Source organism: Crassostrea angulata, chromosome 10 (assembly GCF_025612915.1).
Source record: "Crassostrea angulata isolate pt1a10 chromosome 10, ASM2561291v2, whole genome shotgun sequence".
NCBI lineage: Eukaryota > Metazoa > Mollusca > Bivalvia > Ostreida > Ostreidae > Magallana > Magallana angulata.
In genome coordinates, this window is record NC_069120.1 from 41,417,330 (window position 1) to 41,430,116 (window position 12,787).

The window sequence follows — 12,787 nt, forward strand, 5'->3', positions numbered from 1 at the left end:
AAACTATTTGGAATTATGATAAAAATTTGGCTTTCGTGGTATTGAATTCTTGTGATTAGATGTGAAACCGTTTAATCGCAAAATTAAGTACTTGTGTAAAATAAGGTATCTACAGTATTATATGTAAGGTTAATGAATTTATACAAATTTATCGGTACTGAAATGATTTTCTTCCATATATTCACCTTCTATATTAAGATTTATGAAGTTGTTGATCAGCCAGCTAAGTTTTCATTGAAGCCCTGTACTTTGGAGATGTTTCAGGTATTTAAACTTCAATAAATTAAAAGTGTGTTCCATGCAATACCAAATGTTACTTTCATCTCTACATGCTTTGATATGTACTTTTAAAATGCATTTTTTATTGAGTCATGAATATTAATGGACATAAACATGTTGTTTAGGGATACTGTGAGCCAAATATCAGTTGCGTCATTTTTTTAATTCACAATTAGCTTTTTGAACAAGCAGTTATTTGGTTCATTTTACGCATAAAACTATTGTTCTGTGATATCACATTAATGCACGCATACCGGTATACATGTAGTATCATAGTTTCAGTATTTTAGTGGAGAATACATCTTACAAAAATGTATATAAACTCTGCTCAAATTTTTTTCATAAACATTTGTATACAAGTTTAGTTGATAGGAAGAAACTTTAAAAAAAAGGATATTCTAGTATTATACTAATAAAAGTTTTTCTCCTTAAGGTATTCGATGTATAACGACCACATTTTGTACCTTATAAATGAATGGTCCAATATCCTTAATCATGATATCATTTTGAAGGTGTTTTCAAATAAAAATACTTCACCAAAGGAATTTTGAAAATTTTGATTATGGTCCAACTAATTACACCTTGAATTTTGCATTGAAGTCTATGGGCAATGTATGTTTTATTAAGATATTGTAAAAAGTAACCTAAAATTCATAAAACTCTTTTGGTTAATACATGCATAAACTTTCTCTTTATTTAAATATGAAATAAAATGAATCATTTACCGCTGATATTTTGAGGAAATTAAAATTTTGTTTTTTTCATCAAGGGGAGATAACTATTTTTAAAAAAATTTAAAGTGCAAAATGACCAGCTACTTATATGTTTTCTGTCATGTGAATTTGGTTCATTTCACTTCCATAGTTATCTAGCAATACATATTTAACTAGTATAAAATGATTCAAAATTGTTCAATATCCCTTCATTATACATTGAATACCTTAATTATGAAAACAATTACACACCCTTGCTTGTAAATCCCACCTGCAAAGTATGAATTAATGCTCATTTGTTTAATAAAAATACAACATAAGAAACCAATTCAAAGTTTTGACAAGTCATGACATGATAAGAAAACAAATTACGGTAATGTTTTTATATTTTTCATTTTTAGAAGTTCTTCTCAGCAAAGATTCAGCTTTAAATCTCTCAGATTCTGAGGATGACAGCGCAATAAAATCCACAAAAATCGAGCTGCAGGAATGCCATCTCAGGAGCGTACCTGTGGAGGAGGATGGGATACCGTCCCAGAATTCATGCGGCTCCATTCATGTGGTGTTCGCCTCTATCATGGCCTCCTTGGGTGGAGTGCTGTTTGGATATGACATAGGTAGGGTGGGGCCATTGTTTGCGATCAGATCACATGATACGCATCTTGTAGACAGCTTGAATTCTTCATTGACATCTTTGATTGTTACAATGGATAAAAACTGCAAGAAAAATTAGTTCTGTCCTTTAAGAGAATGACAAGTGATTGACATTGTCTCCTATTAATCAGGAAATGTTATACAATCTCTCTGTGTCAAGGTCAAAATATGCATACCTTTACCTAATGTTTCTTTTTCCTGAATCTTTTTATACCACCTTCGGTGAGTTCAGTTTAATATACCTACATGTCTCTCTCTCTCTCTCTCTCTCTCTCTGTCTGTCTGCGTCTCTCTCTCTCTCTATCTCTCTCTCTCTCTTAGCACTGCATTCCTTACAGGACTTCTCTCTCTCTCTCTCTCTCTCTCTCTCTCTCTGTAGTAGCACTCATCCTTTGTTATTCTCTTTGCTTACAGGGATCATATCCGGGGCAGTTCTACAACTCCGGGATGAGTTCTGTCTGTCCTGCTCCTTCCAGGAGATGGTCATCAGTGCCATGTTGATGGGAGCTATTGCAGGGTCATTAATTGGAGGTAAGAAAGGAGCTTTAAATTTTGATCAATGGAAGCACAGCTGTTCATGCCTTTTATCTGTGTGTAATTATCTGTATGTAACTTGGCATCTGTAAAATATTTAAATGTGTTTTTCTTAATTTCATTACATTATTTGATGGTCAATTATTGAAGTTTACTGGGTAAAACCAACATAAGATAAGACTTGGTCATCCTATCTTAAATTGCAATTTGAGTTTTGTATTGTTGTTGTTTGCATAAGAAAGGTATTTTAAAGGTGTATGTTCATGGGAGGTGTGAACATGAAACTACATGTATTTAAACAAGCAAATTTTTCATACAGTGCATCATAAGATATGCTCATGTGAAAAATTTCACGTTCACACCACATGTTCTAATTACATAAATGCAGATATAAAAAAACATATTGAATTTTGCAAACTAACCATGGATTTTTCTATACAAATACAGGGTTTTTGATTGACAAGTATGGCCGGCGATTGACCATCATAGTCAATACAGTTGTGTTTCTGCTGGGAGCCGTTGTCTTGGGATTGTCACCTAACTACCCCTCACTGGTAGGTAAAATTTAATCTATGCATTGACGCACGCTTTAATTCAGTTATTTTGCACCAGATGTTTCTTACTATAATTTACATTGCAGAATCTAATGCATACTTGATCATGCATTGATTAAATACTTGTAGAATTATTGCTTTGTTTTGAAGAATGATGAATTATGAAATAGAATTTTGCAAAAGGTGAAATACTGAGAGGAAAAATGAATTAAATTAACAATAATGAAGTTGTTTTGGGTTTCTCACCAAGATTAATTTTCATAATAATGAACACCTGTCTATATTTATGTTGATGTAGGTACATTATAATCAGAGTATAAATACTTGCACCTTTTTCGAATTTTCAAATTTTACAATATTTAACAGAAAAATATGTGTTAAAATTTTGGGAAAGAAAAAATTATAAAAGCCCAAGTGATATTTGAACTCATGACTAACAGTTTCGTAGTTTTTTATTTTCTCCCTCGTTTCACTCCTCTGAAAATAAATATTTTCTTGACTAATTTATGAAAAAACAAAACAGATTTTTTAGGATTGGTGCCTTTGTTACTAATCACCATAATATCCATTCAACATACAAATAAACAACAACACAAAAATAACAATTTAACAGCAGTTCAATATTAATTAATCTCAAAAAAATATACTGCGGGTCAGGGCGGGTAGGGAAAACCAAAGACACAACCTAAAGTGCTTTGTAACGAACATCGCATTAAAAGGGTACTCCCCGGTAAACCTATTTAGACTGAGCTTGAAAGTGCTCGTGCGGAAACTAACGAAGTTAAAAACGTAAAGAAATGCTCTAACCCATTGCACCAGGTAACAATTTTAAGAAGAAAAAAAATTATAATTGAACTTGATTTTATTGTTTGGATAGGAAGTATCACGTCACAATATGGAGGTGTCCCATACCACACTAACAAATGTTTTATTTTATAAACCCGGTATATCTTAATCAACCCAGCTTTAGAATGTCTAGCTCATGCACTGTATTGCCATAAGAGCCACTTAGATTATTAAAAAGGTTTTGAATTTAAATTAAAAATTTTTTTTACAGATTGTTGGGCGTCTGCTCCTAGGATTTGCTGTTTCGCTGTCCGCAACAGGCGAATGTATTTACATCTCTGAGATAGCACCTCCTGTTAGTATATCACTTGAAGTTCAATACCGGTAGAATAAATAAAAGTTGATTTGCCTATAATGCTCAGCGAATTTGTCTTTTCTTAAAAGTATATATAATAGTATTAAAGCTATTCCGGGACTGTTTTCATAATTATATATGTAGTGACCTTTAAAGTTACATTTAATTTACATTTCCAATTCTTATTTCTCCTATTCCTATTTGTGTTATTTGTGTGAATTAATATGAAAAGTATATTACAATGTAGTACATGTACCAGCTGTATACTATAATGTATTTTATACCTTGCCATGTGTTGTTTGAGTTAACATAATGTAGCCATTTATAATGATTTATCTTTTGATTTTCTTTGTTTTTTAGAAAAAGCGAGGTCAGCTTGTGTCACTGAACGAGCTTGGGATAACTTTGGGACTACTGTTGGCCTACCTCGTCAACTACTTATTTATCAATGTCACCGAGGGATGGTAAGCTTTTGTGATGTTTTTTGGAATCTCTAAGGTATATACCGGTAATGAAATAAGATGAATTTTAAAGCATATTTAGAAAGGTGATTAAGAATAAGTCTGTGTTAACAGAAAAAGAATCATTCCTGCGCAAAATGAAATGAGATAAATCTAACAGCAAATCTGTTATGATCTATACAGTCAATATGTTTTGCAAAAAAAAGAGTTGTTCTTGTTCATAATGAAATAAGATACCTTAACTCTAACTCTAACAGGAAATATATTTCAATTTATACAGGCGATACATGTTTGGTCTGTCAGCCATACCTGCAGCAATACAGGGGGTGGGGATGTTTTTCCTACCTAAAAGTCCTCGCTTCCTGGCCCTAACAGGCAAAGATGCGGAGGTGAGAATATCAATTTATTACATGCACAAATGCGTCCTCCTATGAGTGCAAATCAAGTGAAGAAAAAAAACATGTTGTCTTTTTAAAAATTCAGTGTGTTATAGATTGTATCTTGCTTTTCGTTAAATCCTAATTTCCTTCAATTTTCCTTATTATCATGAAATCTTTTCATCCATTTGTAATATCTGCACAATCTTGTTGTTCATGAGCGTATGTTGGGTTTGACAGGCAGAAGAAGTTTTGTTGAAGTTGAGAGATGGGAGAAAGATGCAGGTACACCGGGAACTGGAGAAGATAAAATCATCGTTAAGCAATGAAAAGGTAAACAGTGGCCTGAGTGGGTAGAGTTTTACCTTCTTATTTACTACATTAGTGTAGGTTTATCAATAATGATTTTGGTGCTGTAAAGTTACATTTTTACATAGTTAAATCTGCAAATCTTATGCTTTGGAGTCGTTGTGTTGGGGTTTTGAATGATACATTTTGATGAGAATGGTTGTTATTAGCAGTTTAACATATCAATTGTAAGCATGGAAATGATTTAATGTTAAATTAAGGAATATTCAACTTTAGAGGTATTCAACTTTCTGGATAGGGAGAGGAAACTATGAATTATGAAGTAAAGTTAATGTTAGCTATGTAAAGCATATATGAATACTTAATGCTAATTCCCCATTTTTAATGGTAGGAACACTCTGGCCTGGGCCTGCTGAGTTCCAGTGACAACATGAGAGGCAGGATGTTCATCGGAGCTGGACTGGTATTCTTTCAGCAGGTATTGCCAACTTTTAGCTGCCATGGTAGCTGCCTTTGCCTTTTAGTTATAGATTTGACCTTTGACCTCTATCAGTACCCTTGACCCTGTATTGCCATTGACCTCTGACATTCAAAGCAAAAGAATTATATGAATTGGCATAGTTTGTTGCTTTGGAATAAAATAAATTATTTAATACTACATGCTAGCTTAGCTGGGTTGATTTCTCTGTTCCTCTTTCTTTTCCCATTAAAGCATGGATAAATTTAGCTATACTTATACCATATTTCATTACTATTGTATTTTATCTTGATGATGATTTTTTAATTATTTGTAAATAATACTAACATTTTACTATCAGTGCACTGGCCAGCCCAATGTGTTGTACTATGCTCCAACAATATTTGAGGGAATTGGATTTGAGTCGGATTCAGCAGCCACATTAGCTACAGTTGGACTGGGCTGTGTCAAGGTGGGTGCTTTCTAATTACTTGTAACAATATCAGAATCTGATAAAGAACATTGTAAGTCTTTTTAAAATTCCACAGTGTTAAAATTTCACAATTTCTATTAAAGTACCAATCGCGATGGTTTTAATTTCTTGCTGCTTAAAAATCAATTGATCAGAATATAAGCATTAAAACGTTTTTAAAATTTAATGATGAGTTTAATTTCGCGGGAAAATGATAAATCGCGAACATAGTGAAATTAAAACCATCATGATTATTTGCCAATCTACAGCATCTATAAAATCAAATGTAAATTGTACTGATAATTGTATTCTAGCTAGTATAAGTCAAAATTTCATATAGTCACATTGTACAGCTTTAAACTTATTAACACCTATTGATATTTAATAGAATTAAAGTTTGATTAAACTGATGTTTCAACTGACCAGGTTGTGATGACTGTGATAACTCTGTGCTGTGTTGACAAGTGGGGGCGCCGGCGGTTCCTGCTGACTGGAGCCACGCTGATGGGCGTGTCCCTATTACTCCTTGGCATCATTTCTCATCTCAACGACCACGTGTACGGTTCTAATCCCTGCCAGGAAAGTGTTCAGTGTACTCAGGCAGCAACAGACTTAACCAATAATTTCACAATACCTTATTCTACAACGCCACAAGTGTTCATTGCCAACGAGTCTTATACATTGTCGGAGGCGGAGTGGCTGTCATATTATATGGACAATTACACTGCTGCCCCACCAGAGGAGCCACATGTACACATTCATGGCTCCACCCTGGGGAAGATAGCAGCCTTTACATCTTTGATGCTTTATGTGGCTGCTTTTGGATTCAGTTTTGGTCCAGGTAACCTGTGCTTTGATAATAAATTCTTAGAATATCTGAAGCATTTCTAAATCTAAATGCTTTCTAGGCTATTTGAATGATTTTAAATTGTACAGATATTTATATTGTATTGTATTGTATGTTTGTAAGACTTTCGTTAGCTGGTTTGATACATGAATTGTAACTGATTGATTTACTTTTACAGTTTCTTGGTTGATTCTGATTTGTTTACTTTTGTTTACTTTTACAGTGTCCTGGTTGATTCTAAGCGAGATTTTTCCCGCCTCTGTCAGAGGGAGGGCCATCTCTCTTGCCACGGTCCTCAACTGGGGAACCAATCTTGTTGTATCACTCACATTTCTAAATATCATTGGTTTGTATTTCCACACATTTTTTTTCACTGATATTAACTCAAAAATTATACACAATTTTTTTTAATATTGTTGATACAAGGTTTTGCAATTTTTCTTTTTTGCAGAAAACATTGGGGTCTCATGGACGTTTGTCATGTTTAGCGTCGTTTGTGCTGTGTCTGTGATTTTCATATTTTTTGCTGTCCCTGAAACCCGGGGAAAGTCCCTAGAACAAATCTCCAAAGAGCTTAATAACAGGTATGGAAGTATTCAAAATCTAAGAAATATCAGATACTAGAACTCCTGCAACAAAATATGATATATTTATAATTATATACTTAAACATTCAAGGAAATAACTAGAATATTATGAAATGGATTTTTTCCCGAAGATTTTTTTTGTTTTTTTTTCAAAAAAAAATATTTTAGGTGATTTCTAAGAAGTTATCTTTCTTGCTGTTGTACAATGTACTCTATATTTTTTAACGGGTTTTTTCCTTCCACAGATCCCTGAAGTCTGGAATTCGTGCATATTGTAAACGGCTTCACTGCTGCAATCCACTGACTGGTTCACCTATAAAGCTGCCAAATTACCATCGCGTTCAGAGTACCGACTCCTTCAATGAAATCTCTTAATTATTTAAAAACTCCTTGGTATTTATTGATGCCCAAATTTACAACTTTGTCATGTCAAAGTTAATTATGTATTTATTTGTATACATGTAATATTTTTTTTTTTACTTTTTTTTGTTGTTGAGATTATTACTCCTTTAGCCATGACTCATATGACAATAGCTACAATTCATGTATCTTAATGAATGTTCATATTTAACTAATTGAACCCAAACACTGCTTATTTATTGTATTTATATATTTTAAGCATATCAAAATGTGTGTACTTGTACTTAATTTGATGACACAACTTTGTGATATTTCTCTTTTTTTTTTTTTTATACATTGGCAAAAGTTTTTCTCTTAGTTCTGGTTTGTAGTTTATATTTACTGTACAAAAGCAGAGCATATTTTGAGATATTGTGATAATTTTACTTATGCCTTTGACTATTTCAACTTATGATATAAGTCTCTTTAATTTCACTAAGATTGTTTATACCTAGCGTTATACTGTACATCCGGTAATTTTTGCGAGGATCTAATTTTCGCTTTTTTCGTGATATCTTTTAAATAGCAATTTTTTGAATATGCAGAAATTATATTCTGTTTCATATATTTTCTATAAGAAACTTTTTAAATCGCAAAAAATGACTGGCGCAAATTAAAAATTTTACACATTTTCCCCATTTCGCAAATTTTGTGACACGCGAAAAAAAAAAAACGGATATACAGTATTATGGCATAATATGTATAATACTGTATTTAGACTGTTTAAGAAATTATATACACTCTACATATAAAAAAAATGAAGACTTCTCTCAGTAGCCTGTGAACTTATTGAGAGCTGTGTTTTTTCACTACTGTATTAGCAATAGTGCTCTAGCTGTAGTATAGAATATCCATATCATTGAGATTATTGTATTCCAAGAATACTTATTGTTGTTGTTTAATGATTCATTACTTGACTGTCTCATGTAGAAATCACATTAAAGGGGAGCACGTCTTGCAAAGACCGGTCTGTAGCAGTAATATATTATACAATTATTGTTGTTTTTGAGGTCAATACAATGAATTAGCTACCCGAGAAGAACATACTGAGCCGAAGGCTCAAATAGCTTTTTCAATTTAAAACTGTTATATATCAGTTACTTATTGTTTATTATTAGTTATTGCTGTAAACCAACTTTTATGTAGGTGCAGGAACATTTCACATGGTTTCTGGAAACCTCATCTCTTTTTTTTGGCAGCAAACCACTCCTTATATGTTTACTTTGATTCAGATATAAAAAGGGACTTTGTTGCAAAACAAGTCACAGGAAACCAGTTTATCTCTGGTTCATGGAGTGGTAAAGTTGTTGCAAATATAAATTGATATACTTTACAGTATGGATTATTGGAACATATGGTAAATCCTAATATAACATTAATCAGCATTAGCACTTAATTAGAACCTGAGCTTTAATTCATATAATTTACAAAAAAAAAATCATCACAATTGCAGTCATACCTTTTAAGCTTTAATTGATGTAGGTTTTTTGTGGATTATGGAAGGGGGGGGGGGGGGGGTACGGCTGAAGTCAATGTAGAAATTGTTGAATTTTATGTCGAGTTCTTCACAGGAAGCATCCTATAAACTGTGTTTAACTAAGTTCATGCATTGAGATTTGCTGTTGCATAAAATTGTTAAATGAGTTCATTTTATGATTAACAACTTCTAGAACATATGCTTGCATAATAAATGTTTAGACCATGCATAGTTTTATAAAATTGGAGTCCCCAAATTGGAATCCAACTTGCAGATTATGTGTCATTCTACCCCGTTTATGCATTTTGTATGTTATATTGAAGCATGTTAAATTTCAGACTGTTATATATCATATATTTTATGTTCAGATTAATGCAAAATACCGTTGAAGTTGACCATACTTATTTTTTTTTATATCAGTTTATAATTTCCTCTTTTGATGCTCTTTAAACTGGTACATGTACTAACATGTTGTATAAAGATTAGGTAGTATAATCCAATCAAATTTTGCACTTCAAAAATTTCAAAATAGGTTAATGAAGCATTTAGAGGGTTGCTAAACAGTCAATTAGATTTCTCTTGCTGACACAGTACATGATATGATAAAAGGTACAATTTTAAAAATAAAATCTTTCTATGTACCAATAGGGATGGGACGATCCACCGATGCACCGGTGCATCACGATATTTATTTTGACGATATTTGGATCGATACATTTACCATTAATACAACGATACCTAAGCGAACATTTTTTTATTTTCCAAAAATATCAGAGCTTCAAATATCGGCTATTTTTAGTCCGCGCGCCTAAATATGAAAATACAAAGATGGCGGAAAACCTCGTAAAGTTGTCAAATCTGTTAGGAAGCTTAATCTGGAGTGTGGACAACTTTTGTATTACTTGTTTATGAAAAAGTAGAGTATATGAGACTAAAGTAATTTGTAAATTGTGCAATGCTCATTTTAAATATATCAAAATAACTTTGGACATGCGGTAATACATCGACAGATTGAATAACTTTTTAACCCTTATTCATGTTTTCATTTAGTTGCAATGTATCGTGATATGTATCGTATCGCATATCATGTATCGTGATATGTACCGAATCGGCTAAGTATAGTATCGTCCCAGCCCTATGTACCAATTGTATTTAGTGCTTCACTGTTATTTATTTATTGATTTCTTTTTTGTCAGTGTTACACTTGTGTAAAATTAAAACTTATTAAATAAAGAATTGAAGTATAATAGAGTATGGAGTTAAGATTATAACATGATTTAAAGCCATTTTAAGAAGAGTTTGGACTATGGGCTGTACATGATAAACTCAAATTTGATGAAGGTGGGGTCTATTATGGTTAATTGTCCAGTAATTGGCTAATAGATATAAATACATTGACACTTGTTCGACTTCATTAAGGGCTGTATATTTTAGTTGAAACTGCATCATATTTTGCACAACAGAGCAGACCTTAGCTAAAAGCCTTTCTGGTTTTGACAGGCTATGAATATTAATGAATTAATGACGGCGCGTTGTGCAAAGTTGCGTTAGCGCGACGGCGTGTTATGCAAAGTTGCGTTAGCGCGACGGCGTGTTGTGCAAAGTTGCGTTAGCGCGACGGCGTGTTGTGTGTTAGCGCGATTTCTCGTTTATCTGAACGCGATGTCGCGCTAACGCAAATGGCCCTATCCGGACACCATAGATTTCAGATAGCAATGTTGAGTTAAATCCTTCTCCTTGCCATGAAGGCATATAGGGCCATGCAGTGCTTATCCCCGGTTTCCGTGGTGCTAAGCTGATGAGAGTCATTGACTCCCCCTGCATGGGTCACACCAGTCCATCGCAGGTAATTTATCGTAAATTACTCTTAGAATAAGCCAATACCTAATTTCAGCTTGGTGGACGGGACAATGTAGATAAAGTGCCTTGTCTAAGTGCACAACATCAAGTGACCACAGTGGGGTTTGAACCAGCGACCTTTCGGTTACTGGACTAATGCCCATGACCTGGTGACTGAGCCATACACTCTTGAGATTGCCATGCAATCTACCAATTTCAATAAATTTTATCAAAACTTTGGTCATTTATCTAATATGATATCAAATTAAGTTTCTTCAATTTCTTGTAAGTTGCTCTGTAAAGAAATCATTTTTGATTGTATTTATATACAGAACTATAATATTTATATTAATATGCTGTCAAAAAAAAAAAGCTTTAAGAATAACAATTAATTTTTAGCAACCGGAACCAAAATGAATTTCAATTAGTTAATCCAATATGTTTTCTCACACATCCGTTTCATATATTGGTATTGTTCCTCCCCATTTCATTGCCAGTCACAATGTGTTTTGACTGTAAAATATGGAAATGATGTGAGCTATATATTACCAATCTTGCCAGTTAATGTTTAACTAAAGAATACCCTGTTTAATGATTGATGACATGTATTGGCACTTTTTGAACAACAGAGGAAATTCGGATTGAAAGTTGGCTTATTTACTCTTTACAGTTGTTTTTAGAGTGATTTTAAACAAATAAAGTTTATAAATTAAACTTTGTTAAATGTATTTAACACATGATGTTTATAGATAATATCCTATTTCATATTTTTTTTTATTTTTCCAAGAAAATTATACCGTGAAATGGGGGGATGCCTAACGTACGTCATTATTGTTACTGAACTGAGGCTGTCTGAGCACTAAAGTCTGTCCCAAGTTATTGCTTCCATCACTTTTTGATGATGTTTAATGAAAATACACACACCAGTTGAAATCGATAAAAGGGAAAATATCCAAGATACATTGTATCTTTGTAGTAGCGTTTTCTTTATATATGTATAAATGAAAACTCCACGTCTCAGGTTCGATGGATCGCTGAAGACGTACACACGGTATATGTCCCGTTAGTCGCAATGGTCCAGTAGTTATATTGATTGTAATCACTGGCAATGTGCGTCGCTCGGGAAATCGCCTCCAGGTTTTTGTCATGGACGATTCTGGCGACGAAAGAACAGGGGCGTACAAGGCGGTGTATATCCCCCACTCGGAGCAATGAAGACGAATGAATTTCAATTCAAGTTAGAATATTAATTTTTGACTTGTATGCATTGTTTTCATTATAAATTTCACGATGGAAGTCAATATTGTGATTTCATTCTATTAACACGACAGGTACATATGTTTCAAAATCAAGCTTATGAGATCATGCTGTAATGCTAAGAAAGCATCAAATAAAACAAAGGGGATAAGTAGCAAGTACATGTATTATTGTATATTATGTATTTGTAAGTGAATGCAGTTCTATATTATACATGTACATGCATGTACTGATGCACAGTTTCAAATATAAAGATTTTTTATATGTTCATATCCCATTTCAAAATCCTGGGTACGGGGGGATTTGTCAGGCCTAGTACGCTAGCTCTTGTCCTTTCTCTTTTAGAAAAAGGCGAAACCAACGAACCCAAAATAAGCTGTTGGAAACCATCCACTGGGTATTGCCGACGTGGTGAAGCTCGTCAGGCATTT

General features: G+C 33.3%; 1 protein-coding gene across 4 annotated transcripts in view; it reads left to right on the forward strand.

Annotated features, from left to right (window-relative positions):
- Nucleotides 1–9,901, forward strand: part of LOC128168249 (solute carrier family 2, facilitated glucose transporter member 12-like) — a 42,143-nt gene extending 32,242 nt beyond the window's left edge. For all 4 annotated transcript variants that reach the window (XM_052834438.1, XM_052834437.1, XM_052834436.1 and 1 more), the window contains 13 exons: nt 1,394–1,609; nt 2,061–2,177; nt 2,628–2,734; nt 3,792–3,875; nt 4,236–4,339; nt 4,617–4,725; nt 4,954–5,046; nt 5,414–5,500; nt 5,841–5,951; nt 6,378–6,792; nt 7,022–7,144; nt 7,250–7,382; nt 7,630–9,901. In XM_052834438.1, the coding sequence (XP_052690398.1) occupies nt 1,394–1,609; nt 2,061–2,177; nt 2,628–2,734; nt 3,792–3,875; nt 4,236–4,339; nt 4,617–4,725; nt 4,954–5,046; nt 5,414–5,500; nt 5,841–5,951; nt 6,378–6,792; nt 7,022–7,144; nt 7,250–7,382; nt 7,630–7,759 (1,829 nt within the window). In that variant the 3' untranslated portion in view covers nt 7,760–9,901. The remainder of the gene's footprint in view (nt 1–1,393; nt 1,610–2,060; nt 2,178–2,627; nt 2,735–3,791; nt 3,876–4,235; nt 4,340–4,616; nt 4,726–4,953; nt 5,047–5,413; nt 5,501–5,840; nt 5,952–6,377; nt 6,793–7,021; nt 7,145–7,249; nt 7,383–7,629) is intronic.
- The last annotated feature ends 2,886 nt before the right edge of the window (nt 9,902–12,787 follow it).